The sequence below is a fragment of the Embiotoca jacksoni genome, unplaced genomic scaffold (assembly GCF_022577435.1).
Source record: "Embiotoca jacksoni isolate LCO1_2020_lvr unplaced genomic scaffold, fEmbJac1.0.p SCAF_83, whole genome shotgun sequence".
NCBI lineage: Eukaryota > Metazoa > Chordata > Actinopteri > Embiotocidae > Embiotoca > Embiotoca jacksoni.
Genome location: NW_027185440.1, coordinates 15071 through 42563, shown reverse-complemented (window position 1 = coordinate 42563; position 27493 = coordinate 15071). Strand labels below are relative to the sequence as shown.

Here is a 27493-nt window from a genome sequence, read left to right as displayed (position 1 = left end):
GTGATATTAGGTCAAAAATATAGAGATATTTGATTTGGTCCATATCGTCATGCCCTATAATTAAACACACATTATTAGTAAAGAAAATATTTTACACAAGGAGTGTTATGGCATTCTCACTTTAAAAACATTTTCCATTTTTGGAAGTGCATAATAGTAACTGAGTAATATAACTACACATTTAGCCCATTCATTTTACAGTAGCTGGTTTGCTGTAAAGATAGTTTCTGGAAACAAACTAATATTAATTCAAATGAACTGATGTCTCTTGTGCAGCCACCCTTCGTAGTCCCATTTTTTTTTTTTTTGCATTATACATAAGCCTTTCTTTTAATTAATGTCAGCTAAAATACAGCCTAATTTATTTGACAAACTGATCAGCAGCTACTTAGTCATTACATCCAATTTTAGTGGCAATTTAGAGTCTGACAGGGGGATTGCATTGCCGTTCAACTCATTTTAAACTCCTGTAATTGTTCACAGTTTCACCGTCTGTCACGTATCGGCTCGACTAACAAACTGCGAGCAGCAACAGCAGTTGAAAGTGATAAAACACCCGCTGCTCACGGAGCAGGAGGACATTTACTTGTATTGTTTTCATGCGAGCTTCATTCCACAACGTCCCTCGCATTGGGTGATTGGTCCGTTACATAATAACGTTCCAGCCAATCAGCGCATTAATCCAGTTCATTCTCGAAGCGGCCGCCACCGTTCAACCAATGAGGTACGCCGGATTTGACAAGGTACCCGCCCCCCCACCTGGGCGGACGAACAACAAAAATGGAGTCGTGAACTACTAGCAAGTTAGCGACCGAAGGACGTTCACTTTCAGTTTTTCCACGTAATTTACTCGAAGGGTAGTTTTTTTTTTCTAACCGACCGAAGTGACAGGATGGGATTATATCATACGTAGTTTAATGTTTTACAGCAGTGCTTAAAAAAAAGAAGAGAAGCTGTCGAGTTAACGGGTAAACAAGCCGGTATCTTCGGCTGCGACAAAGACAACAAGGCTTAGTAGCCGTCGAGCTAAACTCGTAGCATCTGCTCGTGTCTCCGTGTCTCTGTTCAGCTCGTTAAAACTAACGAGGAGCGTTGAATCGGACCGAAATGGAGAAGGTTAGTTCACAGCTTCTGTCCTTCACGTTTGAATATATGTGTATATATATATATATGTATATATATATGTATGTATGTATATCGATATATCGCGGTGGCGACTGGGACGTTCTGTAAATATTCTCCGTCACTTAATAACCACGTCGAGATTATGTGATCTAGTTCAATATAAAAGGTTTAAAGGGTGATTTTATACTCACTACTTTTTTAATTTGCGTTACCGCCCGGGACCTCACGTGTGTGTTAACTGCCGTTTTAAAGCCGATTTTATTTATTTATTTATTTATTTATTTATTTATTTGTTTGTTGTTATTTGTTGTGTTCACAGGGAGATTTCCTGAAGGGACTTCCCGTCTACAACAAGAACAACTTCAGCAGGTTCCACGCAGACTCTGTGTGTAAAGCATCAGTAAGTGATCCCTTTTCTTTGAACAGGATGAAATCAAATGTTTTAATTGTCTATTTTAGGCCCAACAATGTTTTGTCACATGGTTACGCCGCCATTACAGCCAGACTCATTTGAATGTCAATATTGTTTCAGAACCGCCGGCCGTCTGTGTATCTTCCAACCCGGGAGTATCCATCGGAGCAGAGTGAGTACATCCTAAGTAAATCACCTTTAGCCTGTTAGTATGGGAACATAAGTGCAACTTTGACCTTTTTGTCTCTCCTGATCTGTCGTTTTGTCCTCAGTCATTGTCACAGAAAAGACAAACATCCTACTACGATATCTACATCAGCAGTGGGATAAAAAGGTAAACATGTTTAACTAGTTCGCATGCTTATCGGTGACTGTAGAGGTCTTCTGTATTGTAGATCATTGTTTTAATAGATGTCCTTCCTTCCTTTATCAGAATGCAGCAAAAAAGCGAGAACAGGAACAAGAAGAGGGGGAGAACATAGCGCCTCCGCGGAAAATTGCAAGAACAGACAGTCGGGAGCTGACTGAGGATTCATAAACTGCTTTGCTGTCGATGCTCACGCGGTAGAGACTGACCTGCTCAAACATGATGAACACACCGATGCAGAATTTATGTTTGCAAACCCAGGCCTTGGCACTGAAGCACACACACGATTGGATATGTTTCAGACCACAGCTGAAACGTTGGTCTTAATGTTTGCATTTGACTTCAGATTTCCTCTTGAACCGAAACCTTTTTTTCACTAGTTTATTTACTTCTTACACACAGCACTTCCTTTACTTCCAAGAAGCCACACCTCTGCCTCAGAGTTCTAGTCTTTGTAGTCTTGAGAATACCATACTTCTACCTCTTTATCCCCTCAATCTCTCCGGTTTTCATTCACTTATGCTCACGTAGTTTTCTTTGTGATATGCAGGGGGTAAAGTCGTTGCTTGGCTGCTGCAATTTATGAGTTTTCAGTTGCTGTAATTCATACAAACTCTTGAGATATGCATGTTTTGTGGCTCTATCAGCAACTTATAGTTTTGAATTAAAGTGGAGACAAAATAGCCAAATGGAAACATTTTTTATATCAATGAATTAATTAGATGCACCACAGTAAACATAACATGGTCAAATTAAGCCACTGTTATGAAGATCCATTTATTTATTTTTAGAGCTCCGCCATCTCTGTTTTTACCAGGGCTTATGTCACAAGAAGGATCGTTTACAGGGAAGCCGAGTCGAACAATGGACTTCAGACTTGTTAAGGGTTCAGACAATAGAGTTTCAGAGTTATGATGAGATGGAAAAGAACCAAGGCCAAAGTCAAAAATCCAATTGCCTGTGTTTTTAAGCATAACACACACCAAACAAAATGAACAAAAAAAAACAACCACAAAGTTGTCAGACGCAACATCTTTGCTGAAACATTAATGTTGCCATGTTGCAACTAATAAAGCTAGCCTAGCCCAGCAGTCACATCCACAGGCCACCATATCATGATCAACAGAATTCCCACCTCGAGAACAAGCTAGTTTTTTTTGCATCATGAAGTATCAATGAAACAAACAAACAAATTGACTCCGTATCGGAAGATCAGTCAGGGTTGAGCGCCACTTGAAATTGTGCTGCTGCACTGTTTTGGATTAGACAGCTGGTAGTGACAAATCTTATTTGCGTTCGTGCGCCCATCCTCTTCTTGGTGTACATAACAGACTCCATAATAGACCAAATTCATTCCTCCTGGCTTAATACACAAAACAATGATTCACTCAAACCAAACTATAATGTTACTGTCAAAAACACGAGATCTGACCAGAAGCAGCAGCGGTTACTCGCAAAATGATTCAAAAATAGAAATACAGGCAAAAGGCAAACAAGATTAATCTACATATAGAGCATAACAAAGATAAACCATTCCTGTGATGTCATCACCAAAGATGGCTGCGCCATAATGGCAAAAAAAGTGAAATACGGTCTCAGTTTTCCAGCAAATCTTTTTGAATATCGAGTTTGGTTGCAGTACCACATCCTGCAAACAAACCGGTCGTAATGCTCCGTTTCCTCTCCACTTTAATGAAAATGTTATTTTAGCTAATCCTTTATCTGGTTGCTTTCATCTTTATATTACTTAAAATATGAACTGCATTTTATTAGTGGTTTAGATTGAACAATTAGGTTTTGCAGAAAAAGACACGAGTGTGCGAGGAATGTTCTGGTTTTCTCCGGATGAATAATGATTTATTGCCTTAAATGGAAGTGAGTGTTTCCAAGATGTCTTGGAGCGGTTTACACTGTTGTTTCAGGACGATGAATCACAGTTGAGTTTAATAGACACATTCAGGCCAATACCAGAGGAAGCAAATTCTTTTTTGCACAGTGCGACCTGCAGGTGATGTAGCCATATTCTCAGTTCGATGCTCAGTACTTTCAGAGCACTCTTCAGATGCAGTGCTTGTATCTCTGCGACGGCGAGATGAAGGTATGCGTGAACTCCGCTGTACTTTAGGCTGCTGTCAGTCCTTCCTCTACAACGTGCCATCACGTTCACGCGAACGGGTCGATCATTTCGGTCGCATTGAGGGAACGCGTGTGTGGATAGAGGCGTTTGACCGCAGGGTTAGAAACGTTTGCCGCGCGCTCATCACAACGCTCCACAAATCTTGTATATTTGTACAGTATGCATATTGTGATGGCTCTGTCCTTTCTATCAGGTATCGTGACAAGGACTTCCTCTAATTTTGTCTTCTCCGAGTTAGCCGTATTTTTACGCCACTTTGTTTAGCCAACTTGATCTTTTACGCTGGGGATGCAAAACAAGCGAAACAAACAAAAGCATTTGACTTTTATTTGGGAAAGCTTCAATTTCTGCACCTTTTTTTTAGAAGAAATACTTTTTGGAAAGAGTAACCTGTCTGGCACCAGGTTACAGGCTACAGAGGATATATGTTCAGTATATGTTAACTTTGGCTGCTTATGCAAGTCTAAACATGTAGAATACACTTTAAACCAGAGACATGCAGTGATTTATTTTTTTCTGGCTCTTCATAGAAGAGTGTGCTACTTCTACTTTTGTCATGTTTGTATTTAATCACCTGATTTCAGTTGGAAATGTGTTTTTGAGTTCATTGTATAAATGTCTTGTTGTTCATTTTAGATCTCGTTCTTCTGTAGATTACACAATGATACACAGTAAAGCAGGCGTAAAGAGCAACTAACATTTACTGAAGTACTGTACTTAAGTACAATTTTGAGGTACTTGTACTTTACTTGAGTATTTGAATTTTATGCAACTTTATTCTTCCACTTCATTTCAGAGGGAAATATTGCACTTTGCACTCCATTAAAATGTATTTAGTTACAGATGAGGATTTGACATAATGGATAATGTAACAAGCTTTTAAGATACGACATATTGTTAAAGATCAAACCAGAGGTTTCCAACCTTTTTGTCTTCTGACGTCTTATAAACGTCAATGTGTTGTCAGGGTCACATTTCAGATGTCTCCCGAGTTGTTAATGCAACTCTGACAAATATGAATTTTTATGCCTCTACTCCAGCGATAGCCACATTATGTTTTTAGATTGTCCGTCTGTCTCGTACTGGTGGACGAGACATCTCAATGTTTTGAAGGAATTTCTTCCGATTTGGCACAAATGTTCACTTAATGATGAACTGATTAGTCGAAGGTCACCGTGTCCTGACGTTTGTCCCAGTAATCTGCCCTCTTCTGGTGAGCACCGTATCTCAGGAATGCCTTCAGGGAGTTTCTTCAAATTTGGTATAAACATTCAAGTGGACTAAAGGATGAACTGATTACATTTGGTCAAAGGTAAAGGTCACTGTGACCAACCGTGCGTCCCATCTGTTTGTTCTATTTTTGACATAGAAGCATCTTCTGCTCTGAGTTTAAGTGTTATTATTATTATTATTATTATTATTATTATTATTGGCCCTAATATTTTCATTCATGCTCTACATCCAGGAAACAAATGGACCCGGCAGCATGGTCTGTCATACAGTATTGTTTATTAACTCGAGACAGTGCATTATCTCATGATGGATGTTTTATTCAAGTGAGATTTATTCTCATCATAGAAGTACATTCGCTAATTTATGTAGTAAAATAATTCATAGAAAATCAAAGATAAGAAAAATAGAATATTCTTCATGGTCACAGTGAGTAATATATCTGACCTATTGCGGAGGAATACGATGGCTTTGAAAGTGCTTCACAACCGAAAAAGATGCGATGGGTGTGTAATGCATGCACGTGACGCAACATGCATTCGTTGCAGGCATTGAAATGAGAGAGAAACCAAACCTGGAATGGGAAGCTGCTGTTCATGTCATTCGCTCATTGGTGATCAGGTCCTGGATTTACAAAAGAGATCCTTCACATCAATGTTATCTGTTCTAGTGCTGATGAAAACCAGGCAGTCATGCAGTATTTTAACCTTCAGTAAAGGTCATTGAAGCCCCGTTCAAGGAGTTACGCCTACTGTACAGTTTTTACATGGAAGATAGATAGTAGATACTTTGTGAGAAGTTGCATCAAGTGGAAGTCTAATGCGCACTGACTTTACATGTGGTCCTCGTGACTTACGTGCTCTCCTACACTGCAGGTGCATTAGTGTCTCTGAATGTTGCCTGGACATTTGCACATTGCTCTACGTTTATAATGTTACAGCAGTTCGGCTGATCTTTCATGAAGTCTTTGAGTTTTCTGAATCAGTCAATTGTCTTGATTCTCCTTTGTCTGACTCATTAGAGGGTAATTCCTCGGCGGTTGTGTTTAAATCAGCCCTGTTGGGTTGAGCGCTCGCGGCCTGGGCCGGTGGCTGCGTCCCGTTTGCACACACCACAGTGCCCTCCGACTTGCTAAAACTGAACAGCTTCCCAGGACTGAATGTCCTGTTGGGGGACTGTGACCTCTCCTGGCCACCAGGGGGAACCGAAGAGGCCACCGTTGACCCCGGAGTCGCTCCGACTGCCACTGCTGGCTCTTTTTTTACCTCAGGTGACTTCAAGAACTTCAGAAACCCGGGAAGTTTCGCTTCGCCTCCCGTTGGGGACTGGGCTGGCGATCGTGAGGTCCCGGAGGAGAACTTCCCCTGCAGAGGAATGATCTGCTTCAACTTCATCACGTTGTTGTTCCCCAGAAGAGAGCTGGGCCTCTTGGGCTTGTCCCCCTGCTTGCTCCCCTGTGCTTTGTCGTGGTGGTGCTGGTGCTGCGAGTCGCTCTTGTGGTAGTCGCTCTCCTGCCGGGCCTCGGCCTGCAGCTCGGCCTGGCGCTGGAGCTCCTCTTCTTCACGTCGCCTTCTGAGCTGCTGTTGGAAGTGCTGCTGGGCCTGCAGCTCGTGCTTCTACACGGGCGTGGGTTTAAAAATGAAAATGCAGGAAAGAGTCATAGAGACAGACAAAGTGAAACAGAAAAAAAAAAAGAGTAAAGAACAGGACAAAGAAGAGAAGACGGGCAGAGCAGAGAGCACACAGTACTGGTAGGGCTGGCGATTTAAAGACGAAACGTTAAGTCAACTAAAACAAGCTGTTTTGGGAAATGTTTATGCTAATTGCTCACAGGTCTCTCTGACAATCAAGACATGTTGCCACCGATGTGATACAACACTATACAGACTGAAGACTGTGTACAGACAAACACATACAGTTACTTCTTCACGACAATCAGAAAAGGCTGCACCAGAGCACATTCCAGGATAATGCACTCCCAGAGACCGAGGGGCACAAATGGACACATTCGAAGTATGAAACAAACTTCACAGCTGGCAGCAAGCCTTACGTCTGCCGAAGGTCTTTCAAGCTATGACACAGCTATACCTTGAAAGCTTCCCTTCGCCGGTACTCTAGCTTGGCCATCTCTTCTGCTACCCAGCCAGGGATATCAGGGATGGCAACATGGATGATGTACTTTAGGAGGATTGCAAAGTGCTGAAAAACCACCAAGACCACAAAGGGACAGGCTCAACACACAGTTACATCAAGGGACATCAATATTCCTCTTCTGGTTTTTTTTTTTTTTTTTTTTTTCTATTAACAAAACATGACATCTCATACATAGATCAAAAACTCTTGTGAGGTTTTGTGTTCATTAGTGAACCTGGATCAAAGGAACAAGCATGCACATTTGTAATTAAAAAAAAAAGAAAAAGAGGAATCACTTTGGAAATACAACGTAAAACTACATTTTCTACTTAAGAACTACAAATCTACGTACCTCCAGTAAGACGATGGAGATGATGGTCATCTCAGGACTCAGCCAGGGGAACAGACGCTGAAGCTGCCCACACTGACCAATCAGGTAACAGTTAACTATAATGGCTATCAGGCCCATGGCCTCCATCGCCGTCTGACGTAGAGAGAAACAGGAGCGAGACAAATTGACAAGGCCGTCAGGCGCTCTCACGACGTACGCGGTAGCCCTGAAGGCTTTTCGACATTTTCCGAAACAGAAAAACCCTGCTGACCTGCCATTGTCCGATGTTCTCCACCCTCTGTCCGAAGGGTCTCTGCAGGCTGGTGCAGAGCTTCAGGGCGTCGCTGCGTATCTCGATAACGTTGTTGATAAGAGCACACATGGCCGCCAGGGGAAACGCAGAGGAGAAGAGGACTACGTAGCCGAACTGAATGAACATCTCCTGGTAGTCCTGAAGCGTGTCCTGCTGGGGTCAAACGTCACGAAGCAACACTATTAAACCGGCATTTTCACGAGCGCACTGTTAAAAACGTTCGTGTAAATGATGTTGTAAACATCCCAGGTCTCACCTCGTACGTCTGCATGCAGCTCTCGATCTCAGCCTGGGTCAAAGTGACGTTCTTTGGTTCTTCCGGCGGATCAATCCACGACCTCCTGTCGTCTCTCCCCTCGCCTGCGTTCTTTCTTCTCTGACAGAGAGAGTCAGATTCCTTTGGAGAGGACACGGAGGCATTTACCTTGGGCTCCTGCCAAAGTAAACGTTAGACTACCATATTCTCTGTAATGACAACTAAGATCTTTAATTCTGTAGCGCTGCAGTGAATAGTTTGAGTGTAATCTGTCGGTGTGACGTGGAAGAATCAAATGAACCTGCACAGATATTATGTAACATCACAAAATTTAAAAAAAAAATGGGATTTTTGTTTTCGTTTCAGACTCGCTGCGATGGACAGTGTAAAGAAGATAAGACCATAAAGCCGTAAGGAGGAATGATAAATAATTGAAATAAGCGGACCACATACTTGAGTCAGCGATTCACAATCACTGTCCTCATCACAACTGTCAAACATACTGGAGGGATCCATCCCCTCCTCGACCATCGTGGGACTGTCCTCCGGGAAGCTGTCATCCACTGCCCGCGTCTCCGACGTGACGTCCTGGTAGTCGACCTTCTCCGTAAAGCTGACTTTACGGTGCTTCAAGTCCCTGTCGTTCATGTCCCACTCTTCCTCCGACAGCCTGAATCCGGCTTTCAGATCCCCCCTCCTCTTTGGCTCCGGGTTGCCGTTTGCAGCGTGACTGAGGGGGATTCCTCTGGGACCCAGGAAGGAGTAGTATGTCATTGAGGCTTGGGCCTTTCCCAGAGCCAGGCGGCCATACTTGAGTACGATGGCTTGCAGTAGCTCCCACAGCACCTTTGGGGTGAAGACACCCAGCTTGTTTTGCTCATAGATATAAGGTTGGAGGACTTCTTTGATGTTCTGAAGGAACTGGCGGAAAATCAGCAGAGTAGCTAACATCTGTGAGGAGAGGGGCAACATCTGTTACTGAGCTGTATGCGTGCAGAAAAAAAAAAAAAAAAAAAAAAAATCATGCACATTTAAAAAAAAAAAAAGAAAAAAAAAAGTGTTTAGAAAGCACACGTGATGTCAAATAACTTTTTGTGAGGTTGGATCAGAAAGTTCAGAGTTGCGTGCCAACAGTACGCAGCCCCGTGACGTTGCACGGAGCACAGAGAAGCTGCAACATTTCGTGAGAAAGCGCTCTTTAAGTTTCACTGCGTGTTCGATATCGGCACCTGAGTTGCGCGTGCTTTGAGAGCAGCGGTCTGGTTGCATCTGGTGATTTCTCTGCGGGCACGACCTGAGGGCGCACATCAAATTTAGTGTCAAAACTGTGGAAACCTACAACGATCAAGTAGGTCGGGTCGGGTCGGGTGCGTCAGGTCAGGGGCGCAGCCACGTGGGTTTTCTTTTGACATTCACATGGTTGTACGTCGTGAATTTTGTTGCACCGGGACAGACTGCCAACACCAAGTTCTACTTCAAAACATTCCCTCAAAGGACCTGAACCGTGGCGGCCCGGCACTTCGGTTCTCCAACACGACAAAGCACCTCCTCACAGCGCATTGAAAACGCGCACGTTTTTTTTTTTTTCTCCCCCCGCAACAAAACTATCGTCACTCCCCACCACCCCTACTTACCGGATTTGGCTCCCTACTGTGTCTTTCTGTTCCCCAATAACTCGTCACAAACTCTTGATGTGCGCCACACCACTATTCACAAAAGCATCTAACTTAGGCGCCGATATTGGTCAAGCAACAAAACTTGGGAGTACTTGCTCACAAACGCTGCAGCTTCTCTGCGCTCCGTGCCCGTCGCAGTGGTGCGCCTCGTTCACGTGTAACAGGTGCAGTCTCTGAACTTTCTGATCCACCCTGCTAATCTGTATTCTGTTTTATTGTTTGAAATACGACAAAAAAAAAAGCTGTTGTTACCTCCTTAAGTCGCTCCATGTCCTTGAGGTAGAATCCAATGTAGAAAAGGCTAAGGTAAGAATTGATGAATTCAAACTGTAACACAACCAGAAAACATTACAAGAACTCAAGCACTCACTCAATCAGGATAAACCGTGTCCATTTAACCTTAAACTGAAGAGGGAAGCATGACTTACAAACACCATCTTGATGATGAGGTTATTCTCATAGGCACTTTGAAGTCTATAGTTCTCTGGATGTCGACAAAAATAAGCGTTAGTCAACGTGAAGCTAAAAGAGATTAGCAATTTATTCTTTGCTGTTTTGCTGCCTCATATAGCTCTTAAGAGAAAATACCAAGAATAGCTGAGGACATAGCCTCACACACACTGGTACCGAGCCCTAAATTACAATCATGGGCAGAGACGTCCTATTTTAATTGAATTTCTTATAAAGTAACTCCTCTAATATACATCAGAGAGATAATGATTCTCTATGTTGCCCAGATAGCTCATTGTGTGTGTCTTACCCATGTCATTGAGCCAGTAGGCGATCTTCTTATACACCTCATCACATACGGCTACAGTAATGGCCAGAAGTATTTTAGGAATGAATCTTGTAATGCTGGGTAGCTCCTGAATCTCCATCACCACTTCCTGCAAGGTGAATCAGAGGCACAATACATTTTTAATAAGTCCTGCTCGTTCATATCTCAAATCCCATGGCTACTTTTAAAGAGCTTTTAAATAAATCAGAGCTGGAAAGAGGTGTACCTCAATGCAGTCTGTTTAACTTGTTTCTTTAAAATAATACAATTCACAAATCTTAAGATTTAACAGTTGTTATGGTTTCTAGGTTTTTCATACTTTTTCATTTCATGGCATATAATAAACTGGAATGCTGCTCTTTCCGTCTTAATGTTTCACTCCGTTATTGGTGACTTTTTCTGTACCGGTAGGTTTATACTTGTCACAAGTACAGTACAATTTCTTCTCAATGAACTTGCAGGTTGATGTTATCTGGGCCCAAACCTGCAATTCCAGGCACAGGAGCATGGCCAGGAAGACAAAGCAGAGACAGAGGAGGCAGATGGGCAAGCTGACCAGCCATCTGAACAGAGCTCTCTTCCAGGGCGGGTAGTAGAACTCCTCACAGCCGGTTATGGGACTCCAGCGCTTCACTCCCTGCACAGGCAGCAGAGGACGAGGGAAAAGACGAGACAAGAACTTTTAAAGACTTTAGTATCACAGTAATTTTAACTGGAAAATGGATTGGAAATGTTTGTGTAAAAAGTTCTCTATTTTAACTGCATTTTTGTTTACTTGATTGTTTGATGGCTGGTTCTTTTTTTATATAACAAGGATCGATGGGTAAGATTTTATCAGCTGATATTGGCCTATCAGAGATTTAGTATCAGGTGTGTGTTGTCTGATACTTGCCTCAAGCCAAAAGATTCTTGGGGCAAATTAGAAATTCTTCTATTTGTGTTTTTATCATTTATAGTTATTTACAATTCTTACATTCCCACTGAAGTTCACCGTTTCAATGGATATTATTTTGGAGAATGAAGTTCAAAATGTAAAATATCCTGCCTCCATTACATATCTTTGTCAGGAGTGTTTGATAACTTTATTTCCGCCAACATATCAAATATATTTGTTTTTTATTCCCTAATATCTAGTATCAGTCGGGCTCTAATAAGAATTTTTGACATCCAATGTTGCACTTTGGCCCCTTTTTCATGTTATGCAAGGTTATTGTCAGTTTTCAGCAGTCTGAACACATTTCCTGGTTTTGTGTGCCAAACCAGCTGCTACAGAGTTGCGCAAGTCTGTGGTGTGACAGCAGCACATCACACAAATACACCGACAATGCACTTTACCTGAGAAGAGTGGAAATGGTGCACTGACATGAGAGAATTTACAGTGTCTGGATGTTGATTCGCTAAGCTTTCACACAAGTGGCCTACATAACCTTTTGGTAGTCAACATAAGAACACTGAAAACGGTGCCGTTTCATCCGTGAGAGCCCTCACCCTGAACTGAGGCCTGGGCTCCTCCAAGGACTCGGCGGGGGTATCCAGCGTGCCCCACCTGTAAGCCAGCTCTGCCTCTCGCCTCTTCCAGCGCTCCAGAAACAACGTTGCCCACACAACGTTGAAGAGGGCAAAAACCACACAGCAGATATCCTGACTGGTCTGTGCAGGAACATAAGAGAGATAATCATATGCAATAACTTCTGAAAATATTATTATGCCATGTATTCAGTTGTCCCATAAAAAGCTGAGGCTAGTAGCGTTTGGTTGAGTGACTTGGTTTTGTAGGGTGTGCTGCTTTAAACGGATGTAAAGAGGTTTTTTTTAAAGAAAAGTATAAAAGGCAAAATGACATTTGTCACAACAAGCAAGCAAAGGAAATAATAAAAACATTTACGAAGACACAGAAATACAAACTCCTGACATTTCTGACGTAAAATAAAAAATGAAATGCAGATGAAAGCAGCATTAGTACACATATACTGTGAAAGCTGATTATTTTTTAGTAAAATTTCAAGTGCTTTAAAGGAGAGGAAGAAGTGGTGTCAAGTACCTGGTCGGCCTCTGCGAGTATCCAGAGCAGAAAGCCGATGACAGCAGGGTAAAGCATGGAGTTGGTGTAGAAACCCAGCCAGGCGAAGTACATGCCGATCTTCACTCCAAAGTAGTCACAGATGTCATCTACAAAGCACATGAAACTGTTCTGGTGAAAAGGTTCATCAGGTTTTAAACAATTTACATAAAAGTAAAAAGTAGATTAGATTAGTATTTCATATCTCAGATCATGGTACTCAGTATAATTCAGGCCGACTGTTTACTGCCATGGTACATTTTCATCAAAAATAAAATTGCGCTACTTCCTACCAAGAGGCTGCCTTTCACACACAGCCTGGACCCAAGATGTCATCAGCTGGTTGAGTATTCTCTGCTCATGAAGAGGAAACATCTGATGGATCACCCCCCGAGTCACAAGCTCTGGAACTGAAAAGCGATATACGTCTTACCCTTGAAATGTGGCATTTTAAAAATTAACTTAGTGAGGAAGCTGCATAAAAGGTTACATTTAAGACTAAAACTGCAAGTTTCCTCATGACCTTAAATGATCCTATGTTTGTTTTAGCACAACAGATGTTCTAGATAAAGATGCCATCGCATTGTGAACTGTTTCAAATTGAATACCAGCATAAAGCAACTGACGCCTCAAATATATTTAAGAGGATCAATTTTAGAAATGGTAAAGAGGAGAGAAGGAGAACAAAAGATGTGGAACAGCTTGAAAAAAAAAGTTTTTCATTATAAACAAGCATACTGATTGGCTGTCCCTCCAGGAAGTGAATGTTGTGAAGCACCTCCCCTTGTTTGGCTCGCAGGTTGTCCAGCCAATACTTAATGATGCTCTGACGCTCCTAAACACAGTTACAGGTACATGGAGAAAAAAAACACATCATATACAAGAGTAAAAAAAGGAGATTACAATTCATGGAATACAATTACTGAGATTACTGATTACTAAGAGATTCTCAGTCAAACTGTTCAGAATGATAGTCTGAGTAATATTCCCAACATACTCAAACAGCACTGACATACATCATCACATGGCCCACAAATTTGAGTTCTAACCTGTGAGGTAAAAAAGCAGAGTTCGCTCTCTATGTTCTCATAGATGTTGTCCTCCTCGCAGGAGAAGCGCCGCATCCCGCCACCAAACTGTGGTTTAACGCTCTTGTGAATGCCCATCTGCTCTGCGCCTTGCAGTAAACTGAGGGTGAATGAACAGCAGGATTAAACCTGATAGAGCACTGACACCATGCAGAGGCTCCACTGCAGAGCTTTGATAGATCAAGTGGATTAATGGCTTTGACACAAAAAAACAAACTGCAGCAAACACAAATGTATCTGTGAGATGGCCCTCAGTGCGCTTTCCAAATGTGCCTAAAAGACATTATTTTTGACACTTTTGGTAAAACTCTTAATTGATTTCTTGCTGACAGTTCAATCACTGCGATGTTAGTGACAAGAGTTACCAGGCAATTACCTTGATACACATAATTATACTGAAAGGACTACTTCGAAAGTTTGAAATAAAAATTCGCTTGCAAAATGCAAGATGCAAAAACTAAACAACCCTAGGTTTGAGTCCTAATTTTAATTGTCAATCGGTGCCTAAGACCCCTGCAAAATAATGGTTGGTCTGGTCGTGTCCCTGCATCCCCTCTGTGATTCATTCTGGTGATGTAGCTGCAGTACACGTACGATATGTACAGTTAGATAATGGTCTAAAACAAAATGTTGTAAAACTGGTCCTCACAAACATAGTCATACAAGCACAAACACACACACAGAGCCAAAGAGAGAGTTTCAGAGTCTTACTTTTCAAACGTTGTCGTAATGAAGAAGGCGTGTGCCTGCGTGTGTTTATGCTGTCGAACCTGTATGCTGACTTGTGGGATCCCAACACGAACCTGATTCAGGAGCCACAGCAGAGTGTGGTCATCCATGGTGTCTGGAGGAAAGAAGAAGCAGCTGCATTTGAAGTTTGACAGCATGAGAAAATGATAGGCTTAATGCTGCATTAGGAGGCCGGACCAAAGTCATCACTCACAGCCCTGACAGAAGAGCCACTAAGCAGTGAGACAGGAAAAGGTCACTCCAATTAAATTCCTGTCGACATATATCACAAACAGTTTTCAATAGGTTGAGAGGATGGACTGTCACCCGGACTGATCCCTCAAGAGACGTTGTAAGAAGGACTCGTACATTTTTTTAGATCTGTTTTTCAAATGTTATTTCATGTTAATTTAACAGAAATCCAAACAACCGTTGTTTGTGTTCACATCATGGAAGGTAGTATGGTATGGTTTTGCATTTGAGCGTTGGAGGTGAAAACCACTCTCGAAGGCTGGAATCCAGGCAAGGTTTGACATTTGCACTGCTTCCAGTTTTATGGCAATTAATCTAAATGATCAATTATCCAATTGAAACAACATTATAAACCTATTGGATCGTGAGTCCTAGAGTGGGAGTTGCCATATTCAGTGTCCCTGACAGCATGTCATAAACAAAAGAGCTTAGATAAAGGTAAACGGACAAAATGTACAAACATCCGTCTAGTGTGACAAATTAGAGGAATCATGACAAATCCAGTCCTTTATTTACAATAAAGAGCTCCACTGTGTGCAGAGTGAGAGTTCAATATGCCTCTCTGGGGAGCACAGAGTTGATGATGTCACCACATCGCGGACAGGGTGACATTTTTTCTGTTCCCCAGAACTTTACTGATGCTGCAAATCTGTGGTCCGTCTGTGCATTTTGTTGAAGAATAACACGATCCACATACTGCAGTCTAATGTTCAGATATGTGCTTAGAAGTGTAAAGTTCCTGGTGTCCGATGAGTTAGAAAATTGTGCAGAGGCCACAAAAAAACTGTAGGTTGATTCGTCAGCCAGGAAACAGTGGGGTTTTTTTGTGTGTCAAAAATAACCATTTTGTCATTCAGATTGTGACAATGGAGCTGATATGATCTGTGAGGAAGTAGTGGTAGCTCTAATTTTCTTAACTAGCAGGAATTCCCTCTCCGTATGTGAGGCCCTCTGATAGGCCGAAAAGATATATGGATTTATATGGACTCCGATGCTCTTTCATTTCAACAGCTGTACACTTGAAGTCTGTACCAGTGGTGCAGTTCCAGCACAATCTCAAGAATTAACCAATCAGAACGGACCTTTTTTTTTTTTTTTTTTTTTTTTTTTTTACAGCAGACATTAGGACTCGTTACAGCAGGTAAATGCACAGGTGTGTTAATGATGGCTCAGTTCCATTGAGTGCCCAGGTAAGCCATGAGAGTGAACCAGCATGCCCAAAAGCAGGACGTCCCCTAAGTGGAATGCAGCAATCACCAATACACTTTTGCTTTTCTCTGTAGAATGACAAGTCAAATGCCGTGTTCCAGATGGGTTACTTGCATACTAACACTACTTTGAGTGCATAAGTGCATTTGCACTGATAAGTATGGAAACGTGCAATGCGACTCAAGTACCTGGATGATGCACTCAAAACGAAAAATGAAAATAATTTTCGAATTAAGGCGTCTAAGGAAGCTGCAGCTGTTCCTGAACACCTCACGAAAGTGTTTATTTTTCATTAAGTGCCACCATACTGCTGTTGGGTTGAAGCCATCAGTGTGTTTATTGTGTATGTTAAACAGACATAAAACATATTCATTTCTAATAAAATAACTAAAGCTGCAGATTTTTCACACAGGGCCATGTGGGTTTGGATTTTTTTTTTTCTCCCTTAATAATAAAAAACTGCATTTTGTGTTTACTTGTGTTATCTTTGACTAATATTTAAATTTGTTTGATGATCTGAAACATTTAAGTGTGACAGACATGCAAAAAAATTGGAAATCAGGAAGGGGGGCAAACACTTTTTCACACCGCTGTATGTTGGCAGGTGATGCATTCAAATGGTACGATTATTTCCCGTAAGTGCAGAACGGCAGTGTGCGATTATAAACAACCCTACTAATAACATGGAAGAGCATGTCATGTCATTTGGAACAAACCCATAATGTCTACCGTGAAAAAGGTCTGTATGGTGAATGGGTGGTGTTGGATGGTCACTCTCGGCATTTAGAAGTGTGTTTCTGCTAAAGGTTTTGCAATAGATTGAAATGTCAATAGTACTGTTGTGCGCTTTATAAAGTGTTAGGTCCTGAAACAAACAAAGGTTTTATGCTGTTCCATTGTGAAACAAATAGTGAGTAGGCCGCTCTCCTCAATCACCTCTCCTACTGACCACGATATTATCAATGTAACTTTTCCTTCAAGAAATTGAACGCGAAAATGATCAATTATCTCTTTGAATTTTTGAAATTACAATATAATTACCTTATTTTGTCAAATGTGCATCTCTTTAACAGGAGGAGTGGTTTTGAGAATCATGACCACATATTCATAGCATGCATCCCCAGGAGAAACAGCAGTCACATGTTGAACAAAGGCATGACATAAACAGTGTGGGGACTGATCAATTGAATAAGCACTCACATAATCTATTTATAATCTGCTCCTGTAGATAAAACACACAGCGAGATTGTGTTTGCATCCAAATTAATATGCAGTTAAGGATGCTACTCTGTATGTGTGCAGGTTTGTTCCATAAACAAACCTGCACACATACAGAGTAGCATCCTGTATGCATCCTGCATGCTCTCAATTTTATGTCCACAATTGCAGCTGCATTAAAGGACCCCGCAGAAGGGACTGCTCTACGGATACAGGTACTGTAAATGGATGGGAAGTAATTGCCCCCAGAGATAAAGTCATGATCACGTGACTTAGCGGCTGGCTGACCAGCAGAGACATTTAATGAGAGCAGTTCTCTCTACAGCGACGGCTACACCCGACAGGACAAACACAGAGGACAGGTGAGAGCTCACCGTACCTGGGAATGTCATCAGGATGTCACAGTTTTCAGTGGGAACCATCTTTAACCAGGACTTCCGAGACATGATGTAGAGTCGGGCCTGCAGAAGTCGCTTCCCAAACAATTTGTCTGAAAGGAAAAAGGGACAAAGTGAGTCAGATCAGGGATATTAAAATCAGAGATGAAAATGGTTAGGAAGAGTGTGTGTGAGAGAGAGAGAGAGAGAGAGAGAGAGAGAGAGAGAGAGAGGGAGAGGGAGAGGGAGAGAGAGAGAGAGAGAGGGAGAGGGAGACACATAGGCAGTGATAATAACAGATGACAGATGGGTCACTAGTATCACTCTGCTACTCATCACTGACATTTTTCTTCATCATATTTTCCATCCTCTCTCTCTCTTTTTTTTTTTTTGCCTTGTCGTGGACAGAAATGTCCAAAATAATTAGTCAGCCAGCGTGACGGTTGACTGTGCTGCACTGATCATATGACTTTGAGCAAATATTATAAGCAGCAGACAAATAGATGATCCGCTGCAAACTTGCCGGTGTGTAAACAGTCACTAAAAAAACTGCCTTTTCAAGTCTGTCTCTGCAACCACTACACACAGGCAGAGCAACAGGCCTTGGTTTGTTATCCTACTCGTGCATTATTACAATACAGTGAAGTCTGATGTCATCATTTCTGCTGCCTCTTCTCTCACACGTTGTTTTTTTACTGGCTGACACTCTCCCTCATTGCAGGCTCAGCAGCCACATTGACTGACGGTTCCCTTCATTGTTCACTGAATTATACTCTGACACTCTCTCAGTACGTGTCCATGATTAGGATTTCTCATTCTGCAGCGTCACATCACCTCCTTTCAGCACATATTATCCCTCTTACGGAGAGCCATCAGTGCTGCTGACTTTGTTTTACACCTACATGCCAACTCAGTGACACCTAATAAACTGCAGCTATAATACATGTTGGAAACAAAGACACCAGGAATCACGCAGGAGTTTGTTTATCCTGAGATGTTCCTAGAAATATGATGAAATGTATAAATCACAACGTAATACCGCTGTTTAGACTTTGTGTATGACATAATGACACAATCGAAGCCACATCACTGACACTGGCTGCTTCTTCTATGTCCTGACAGCACTATATGTTTCAGAGTCCTTCAGAGTGACGGTCTCTGTGGTTGTCAGTGACATAATTGCTTATTAAAGCCATGAAGGAACTTTATGGCTTTAATAAATAGATGTACAGTATCTGTCATCAGTAATTTATCCATTCAGAGAGACATTACCATGTAATAATGAGATGATTTGATGTCAAAATGCAGCAGTGAAGGTGCAAACCAAAGAACGACAGTGTACTAGATATCCTTGCTTTTGTGTTCAGGGTTGTGATGAAGCATGTAGACCGGGCTACCATCTTTCAAGCTTCCTAACATAGGTACTGTTTGTTATCTGCCAATATACATGTTTTTAACTGTTCAATTTAATGATACAAAACCTCAGACCTCTACAAGAAGGATCACTGAGATAATATTAACATCTCATATATAGCCTACTTTAGATCATATACCACCCAATATAGATCGGTCTGCTTCACTTCATGTCTCTCTGATGGTTAATGGTATAACACCTCGTAGTATTGCTTCAGAAAGTTAGTTCTCAACATATGGCTTTGATTTTGAAAATAATTATTACTATTATCTACCTGCTCTGTTTCAAAGTCAGGAGGTTCCTGGTAAGGCGGTTGGTCTGGTGCATTTAGCAAGCAATGGACAGGTAGCCATGAACGACTAGTTTTTGAACAGATAATTCAGGCTGTGAAATTGCACACAGGTTGATAATATTCAGAAAGATTGTCACTGCTGGCACACATCAACCAGGAAAACCTTCACATGTTCAAAAGTTCATGTTCATCATCTGCCCTGAGCCATATAACTGTTTCTCCATTAGCTTTTAAATGTGTTGGCTTTAACCTGCCAGAGGTACTGGACAATAAATGATTCAGGAGGCCCAGAGAGAAACATGGGCCCTGGAAGATGTCTCTGCCCCCCCCAGTCTAATAACAGAAATCCCCGATGTACCCTGCAAAGGTTATTGAATGTCCCATATAATATCAGTTCTGCTTTATAATCCTGATTCCGCGATAGAAATGGTCCTAACACCAGTCCTTTGCTTACTCACCGCTGCAGTACCTCCTGTAAAGTCCTCAAGTTTTCACGACCTGAGACAAAACGGACACAACTGACACCTGAGCCCGCTACACACGCTTTAATCTCGTCCAGGTATAGTGTTGCAGCCCCCGGCGGGACGTCCACCTCCGCTGCATATGACTCCTGCATGCACCTGTGGACCACAAAGCCTGACTCTTCTTCCCGGGCCTGCCTCAATCGGAATGCGCACCCATGTCGCGGGAAAGGAAAGTCGCACCGAAATGAAAAAAAAAAACAATCATAGACGACTGACCCGTATATCCTGTGACTCATTCAGTGAAGTCTATTAAGCATCAGCGGCTGCACCATATTGGCCATGCACCATGCACAATAGATTAATCTCCGTTACCCTCCTTTTTTTTTTTTTTTTTTTTTTTTTGGGGGGGGGCAAGCAAACACCTAGCTTCCTCTGATCTCCATCTGTGCACACACGGAACACATTTCGTGTTTTTCTGTGACACTCACCGAGCACTCCGGACGGCTTGAAGGACGTTTGCTGCTGCTGGTTGTTGGTCCTGTCCTGCTGATCGCCTGCCACCATCCTCTCCATCCTCTCCCCTGCCCCGTTTCTGTCGTCGACGTCTGCGGTGCTGCTGCTGCCACTGTTTACAGTCGCGTCGGGATCAGCTGCTGCCGCTTGCATGTCGGTGTGCACAAATACTCCAGGTGGTGACAGGGAGCTGGCAGATCGCACTGCACGGAGGACTCTGCTTTTTTTTTTTTTTTAATTTATTTATTTATTTTTTATTTTATTGCATGGCCATTGCGTGTGAGGGGAAAACAACTAGTGTGTATCTGAAAGATGAAGAGGAGGAGGAAGAGGAGGAGGAACAGAATCATGGCATCTCCACGTTACGCGCACCGGTCGTGACTGACTGACTGACTGACGACAGAGTTTAGGGGGGACACCACCGCAGGCTACAGGTCTGTGAACGGTGACACGACTGCTGTGTAGCGTCACATGCAGAGATGAACGTGACTGCACTTGTCCCACAATGACTTTCCACATATGTCTTTTGTATTGGTCGAAATATAACCCTGTGTGAGGCCAGCACAGAATTGAAAATAGAATTTAGAAAATACTTAGCTCTTTTTTTTTTTTTCAGAAAAAAAACCCCCAATTTATCTGACTAAAATTAATATCTGATGAATATTCTTCCGATTTTCATATTTTGTGAAGTCACTCTGTTGGGTCACATGCCCAACCACCCCATTTCCTCCTGCCAATGCCTTAGCATGTGACTAAGAGCCTGCTATTGGTATTTCTACATTTCTTAATTAACTGGTGCTGTTGTCAATGAAAAACACATTATTCTGAAAGTATTTTCCCACAGAGTCTAAAAATTATCCCCTTCAATTTACATAATAAAGATTTTTTTTTTTAAATTTTATTTTTATCCCAACTGCCCATTTGAGTTAACAAAGATGTCATGGTGAGGTTGCCTGGCAACCAGGTAACCCCCAGAAGTCACTGACCCCTGGCACAAAATAATCTACTATTTAGAGTTTTAAACTTCAGTTTGTGTACATATTTAACAATCAAAGTGTAACATGTAAATTGGCTTCAGAGGCCAATTTATTTATCATATTTACTGGAACAAAAAGACGAAAGAGCGGGATCGATGTCCTTATCTGGCAAGAAAGTCCGTCCATCAATACCTGCTTTATCCTGCAGAGGTTTATAGGGGGCCTGGAGCCCATCACAACTGGCATTGGGTGAAAGGTGGGACAGGCCGCCGCAGGGCTAACACACAAAGATAGACAATCAAGGCAAGAAAGTCAACAATATTTCCAAAAATATAATTTAAAAAAATTAAACCGATTCATTAAGTAAAAATAGTTGGATATACTGTGTGTGAAATTGTGAAATGAATATCCAACTAATGAAACTAGCAAAACCAATTAACATGTTGCAAACCAGCAACACGTTATGGCCCATTTGCAAGGTGCCTGAACCATTGCTCCTGTGAGCTGCTCCCTTTCTGTTTTACTTAGAACACAAGACAAGTATTTAAATATGTAAATATCCTGTATATCAGGCAACATATTGACTGACGTCTAAATAAATTACTCTGCCAACAAGCCGTAAATACAAGCTCTGTACTGAATCTTAAAATACTTCGGGAAACAGCTTGGAGAGTTAAATGAAATTGCAATGATGATGCCATATGGTGCTGTATTTAAATGTTGATGTATCATTTTCCACCAACAATATGAAATGTGCTCAGTCCAACAGATTCAGGGATACACTCATTTTATTTATTTGGTTTCATTATTCAGTCACAACGTCTGCTGATGTCATAACCCAAAGGCACATCTGTCTGCCTGCCACAGGTTCTCGCTGTAAAGTCAACACATGCACGTGACAAATTGTCCCTCAGCTGTCTCTTACAGGAGGATGTTTTCTGCCTGTGTGTCATTGCTCTGAGCAAAATAAGCAGTGATGGAAGACGCACAGGTACAAGTGAACGATGAAGCAACATCCGTCAAAATATTCACTGCTGATTAGCATTCTTCTCTTGACAATTGTGTTAATAAATTTTTACCAAAATGTCCTCCATTTCCTTTGAATTGTGATCATTTTTGCACCAATGGATCAAATGATTCTCCATCAAATTCTATATAATATATTAACCTCTTGCTTTGTAAATAGTTGAACATGTACGAAGAAACAGAATAAAAAGACAGCTTAATCACACATTTACAAAACAATAATTTCTCTCATGTTCCAGTATAGCAATGTACTGTTATGGACACTAGATGGAAGCAGTAGACAGTTCAGTTCAAAGCCAGCAGAGAAGGTTCAGCCTGCTGCTGCATTATTTACTGTGAACCTAAAACTCCTTTTCTTTTTATAACCCTCATATTGAAAGCAAGACACAGTTATATGTCTTGCTGTAGCACACTGAAGTATTGTTCCTGTCTAAGTTGCCATTAAATGTAAAATCTGTTTTACTCACAGAGCCCAAATTTGTCTCGAATGGCTTTAGACTACATTAGTATGACATATATATATATATATATATATATATATATATGTATATATATATATATATATATATATATATCACCTTTTGTCTTTAGATGCTTGATTCAGATAAGGAAATAGACCACAAGAAGTCCCTTTAACATGAAAAATGTAATAATCCTCAGGAAGAAGTACGAGGATGTTTAAGGTGTATGGTTAAATTCTTTAAAGTATTAAGACAAAAAAATATACAAAAATAGTCAGCTGAATATTTCATGAATTACAATTTTTGATATTAAGGGCAGATAACAGATATAATTTGTATGACTATAAAATAAAGAATATGATAAGAAGTCACCAAACAAAGGGGGGGAAAAAAAGACAAATGATATGCTGACAAATCAAAAACATGCCTAATTGTGCATTGTTTTATCCAGTTAACATTGTTTCAAATCCCTGGACCTCTGTCAAGAGTCTTTGTTTCTGCAATTCATAATGGAAACTGCTGGCATCTGATGACCTTCCAGAAGGACCCCCAGGAATTTTTGCTGACTTTTGAAATTAGTTTAGGATGTTTTTGGTTTTAGTTTCTGTTTTATTCAGTATAAATAGAAATGATAACCTCTAGCTCTTTCATATCACTAGAAAACCTGTACTGACGTCAACTCTGTGCAATGACTGATGTCTCAGTGAATGTGAAGGATCAAATCAAATAACTACAGTAGCTTTAGCTCTGTTACTTTTTCTTAGCAGACTAGATAACCAATAATCTCAACGTCCCTGCCTGTGGGATAGAGGTCTCAGCATGTGATGGATAATCAATAACATAGATAAACAGGATACTGTTGCAAGCAGGTTTGGGCCTGCCTTTTGTCTTCAGTTTGTATTGTTACTACATACTGGTCCTGCACAGACAATATGTTATTATTCTTTTCACAGCAAGAGTTTCTTCGTGTGTCTTGCATTAACAATGGTCAACAAACTGTTTTTTTTTTTCTCAATGTTTACTGCTATATTCAATTTTATTTGATCCCCTGACTTTTTAATCTTGTCTCACTAAATTTCACCCAATATTTTGATTCATGCCCAAATCTAATGACATTCCTATCAACCTCATCTGTACCAAGTTTACTGCTAATTAGCCAAAAATACAAAGTTAAGATGGTGAGTGTTGATAACATACCTGACATACAGGAGCATGTTAGCATTGCCCTTATGAACATGTTTGCAAGCTTATGTTAGACTTTAACTCAAAGCACTGCTGTAGTTAAGCACATCATCGATTTCCACGAACAGAGCTGCAGACTTTTTCATGTTCCTGAGCACATACTGTAAACACAATGGACAAGAACATAATACAACATTTCAGCATTATTCTCCTGGACATGTTTAATAGTGTGTCAAGTAATAATGTATTTTATTTACTCCCCTGAACTTCCATCTAGCTGCATCACCAGGGTCAAATCATAACGTGCCCAGTACTCTGATTTATAAGTACGACATGCAAGATGGATGTTACAATACTGCTCTGGGATGAGGGAAGCAACATCAAACCAGATGGATTTTGTTATAGTAAGTTATTGTAAGCTATTTACTGCAAGGCCAAACATTATTCTTTGGTGCTTGGCAGGAGCCAAGAGACTGTTTGATGCAAGAAAAAGTCTCAAAGAACCCCAAAATGTCTTCACAGGATCTGCAAGTAACTCCTGCAACTGGTGGTGTTAAAGTCCAGGCGTCTAAATTCAGAAAGAGGTCGTTCAAACTCGGCCGACATGGGAAGCGTACCAGGAAAAAGAGTGTGCTGTCCAAAAAGAACACGAGAGCAAAACTACAGTTTGCCAATGAAAATATCGGGCAATCCAGACCTTCTGGAAGAACTGTGAAGCATGTTGGTGGAAATGCTATGGTTTGAGGTTGCTTCGCTGCCTCGGGGACTGAGCAGTCAGTGATTCAAGACTGAATTCTGCATCATATCAAAGATTGCTTGAAGATAATGTGAAGTCATCTGAACAAAAGTTGAAATTGAACTGGAAATGGACCTTTCAACAGGATAATGATCCAAAGCACATCCACCAAGGAATGGTTCAAAAAGAAGAACAGGAGAACAAGACGAATGACCTGGTCAAACGGGGGGGATATGAAACAAGCACATGCAAGAAAAACCCTCAAACATCTTGCAATTGAACGAATTTTGCAAGGAAGAGTGATGCAAAATTTGAGCAAGCCGATATCAGAGACTCGTGGACAATTATAGAAAACTCTTACAAGATGGCAACACTAGCTGCTGAGGCCAAAGGGGTAGTTACTTTTTCCACAGAAAAACATCTATTGATTCTTTTGTTTTCCTTGTGGTTGTGTTCAGGTATGCCTTTATCTGTAGGCACTGTATAAATGACAATCAAATGTTTGTGCATCCAAATAAGCAAAATCAGGCAACAATTTCCTGTGTATGTACTTATTTTTCACGACGTATAGTATAGAGCATCAGAATTGTTTGCTGCTGATTAGAGAGCATACTGGCCCCGTTACGATCACAGTCCTCGGGTTGCAGCCAGAAAGCATCAAGGCCAATCAAACACATCCAATTCTACATACACAGAAGCACCAGTGAAAGGTTAAACGCATGCGGCAGGCACTGTCCAAGACCATAACAGTCCTATTTATGGAAACAAAATGCTCTGTCCCACAGAGTGGGTTCCTACCCAAGGCACCTCTTGGTATAGATGTAAAACCTTTAGAAAACTTGTGACTGCAGTATTTTGTGTTGCTCTCACATACAGTAGCCTATACACTACTAGCACGGCAAGTTTGTAGAACTGAGGCAACATTGGGTCTAGCTGCTCAATTAGAGGTTACATGAAGTCAAAGCCATCCTCTTAAAGCAATTAAAGTGATCTATGTCTTCCTTTGAATAACAATTCTGCTGAGAAAGGTCAAGGTGAAAGCCAGGGTTGTACTGAAGGACTTTAAAACAAAAGGATGCCAAGTGTTAGGGGAAGATTTTCCCTCCCAGCTGTTTCCAGTCCCCCCCCTCTCCCTCCCCTCCTCAACACCGTATAGTGTAAGCACGAAAAAAAAAAAAGCTGAGGTTGGCCTCCCGTGATGTCTTTACCAGCCTGGGCAGCAATGTGACGGCGAGGGAGGCCCAGCAGATAGGAAACGCAATTAGAAGTCACAGTAAAGAGGGAACATCAGCAGCCACAGACAAAGGAGGTCACAGTCCCGCAACCCCCAGGTGAGGAAGGAGGTTGTAATCATAACCACCCTTTCAATTTCCTGCCTGAGGAGGTGGAGGGAAGAGGCCGTACAGACTGTCGCACAATGGGCCCAACTCTTCGTCAGTGGCGTCCACAATGCTGAGGATCGACATCCTCAAAAAACAGACAGCAACAAGTTTGTTTACACTGTTTTTTAAAAGCCCTTTAGAAAGTGTCCACTTTTAGTTGAATTACATCTTCAGAAAGCTTGACTTTTCACTAAAAAACTGACATGCTTTTGCTTAATTAAGATTTATATAACTTTTAGAACATTGTTATTTTCAAAGTTTTGTCAGTGACAGTACTAAATGTATATGTCAACAATTTGAAAAGCTAATAGTGTTCAGATATGTCAAGCTTCTCCTTTGGTCTATTTAATAATAACAGATGACTTTTGGGTTTAACTCTCAACAAGCGTCTCCCTCTTAAATGTTGTGCACATTGTGTAATGTTTTACAAGAGCAGTTGAATGTAAGATAAAGCACTTAATCTTACTTTTAAGGCCAACGTTTTCACAAATCTTCAGAGTGAGAGACACTTTGTATTAGGGTCATATTATTGCTTCAAAACAACAATTTTTAGCACTTATTAAAATAACTATATTCCACTAAATGCATATTTATGTGTTTTTCCTCCTTTTTAGGTTGTCAGTTAAATAATTTTATACATTTTTCTAGGTTAAGATTTGGACTTTATTAATCCCACAGTGGGGAAATTTAGTAAAATAGTTTCATATAATGATATTAACATAATGATCAAAATCCTGTAAAATTTCTGTTAAAAGTAATTAATTCTGTTTGGTCTTTTTGAATCTTTAAGCCAGCTGGTAAAATGTAAGGTGGGGAAGTGCATAAATGAATCTCCCTTCAACAGTTATTGTTATTGTTCAGGGTACCATTTTAAACAATGGTCAGTGGTAAGCGGTGCCATTTCTGCGCGGGGAATACAGAAATGACGCGAGTTGAGAGGAAACATGTTCGCACATATCGGTATCATCATGATGATTTTCCAGTCAAGTCGTTTTAACGCATCCTGTGTCTCAGTCAGTCTAATAAAGTGACTCCCAGAAGCATCCCACCAGTTGACCTTTAATATCGCTGCAGTGAGCTGCACATCCCAAATGTGGAAAAACATTTGGTGTTAAACAAAGGATATCCTTTAGACAGGAAAGAGCTATCCCCTCACTCAAGTCTAACAGCTGTATTTATTAATTGGCACCAACACAAATACACTCTTGGTTCTGAAATTAACAGTACATTCCCATCCTTTCACAGTGCAACGAACAGGATGTTTGTGTTCTTGTGTTTTTTTCCCCTGAAGTTGTTCTGGTCCAAATTAAAGTAGCATTGTACTGAACTAATGCTATGATCCTACATGTCGATAAC

At 41.1% G+C, this 27493-nt stretch overlaps 2 protein-coding genes across 6 annotated transcripts; one reads left to right on the top strand and one right to left on the bottom strand.

Annotated features, from left to right (window-relative positions):
• The first annotated feature begins 775 nt into the window (after positions 1–775).
• Positions 776–11116, top strand: LOC138192287 (DET1- and DDB1-associated protein 1-like). Of its 2 annotated transcripts, XM_069139591.1 has the most exons (6): positions 776–1116; positions 1445–1525; positions 1658–1709; positions 1810–1871; positions 1971–2101; positions 8671–11116. In XM_069139591.1, the coding sequence occupies exons 1-5, from the start codon at positions 1108–1110 to the stop codon at positions 2073–2075; spliced, it is 309 nt and encodes a 102-aa protein (XP_068995692.1). In that variant the 5' UTR covers positions 776–1107; the 3' UTR covers positions 2076–2101; positions 8671–11116. The 2 variants fall into 2 exon arrangements, with proteins under 2 accessions (XP_068995692.1, XP_068995691.1); XM_069139590.1 differs by lacking the exon at positions 8671–11116 and having other exon boundaries at positions 1971–4671.
• ano8a (anoctamin 8a) lies at positions 3838–20599 on the bottom strand. 4 transcript variants are annotated; one of them, XM_069139586.1, is made up of 18 exons: positions 20349–20598; positions 17693–17803; positions 14617–14749; positions 13867–14005; positions 13556–13652; positions 13111–13227; positions 12800–12927; positions 12247–12408; positions 11243–11395; positions 10741–10867; positions 10409–10464; positions 10233–10307; positions 8758–9255; positions 8305–8445; positions 8007–8201; positions 7757–7888; positions 7360–7470; positions 3838–6887 (listed from the first exon to the last, which is right to left on the bottom strand). In XM_069139586.1, exons 1-18 carry the CDS (start codon positions 20524–20526, stop codon positions 6228–6230), a joined length of 3213 nt encoding a protein of 1070 aa, XP_068995687.1. In that variant the 5' UTR covers positions 20527–20598; the 3' UTR covers positions 3838–6227. The 4 variants fall into 4 exon arrangements, with proteins under 4 accessions (XP_068995687.1, XP_068995688.1, XP_068995690.1 ...); XM_069139587.1 differs by having other exon boundaries at positions 8007–8198; XM_069139589.1 differs by lacking the exon at positions 20349–20598 and adding an exon at positions 19855–20180.
• Between the last annotated feature and the right edge of the window lie 6894 nt (positions 20600–27493).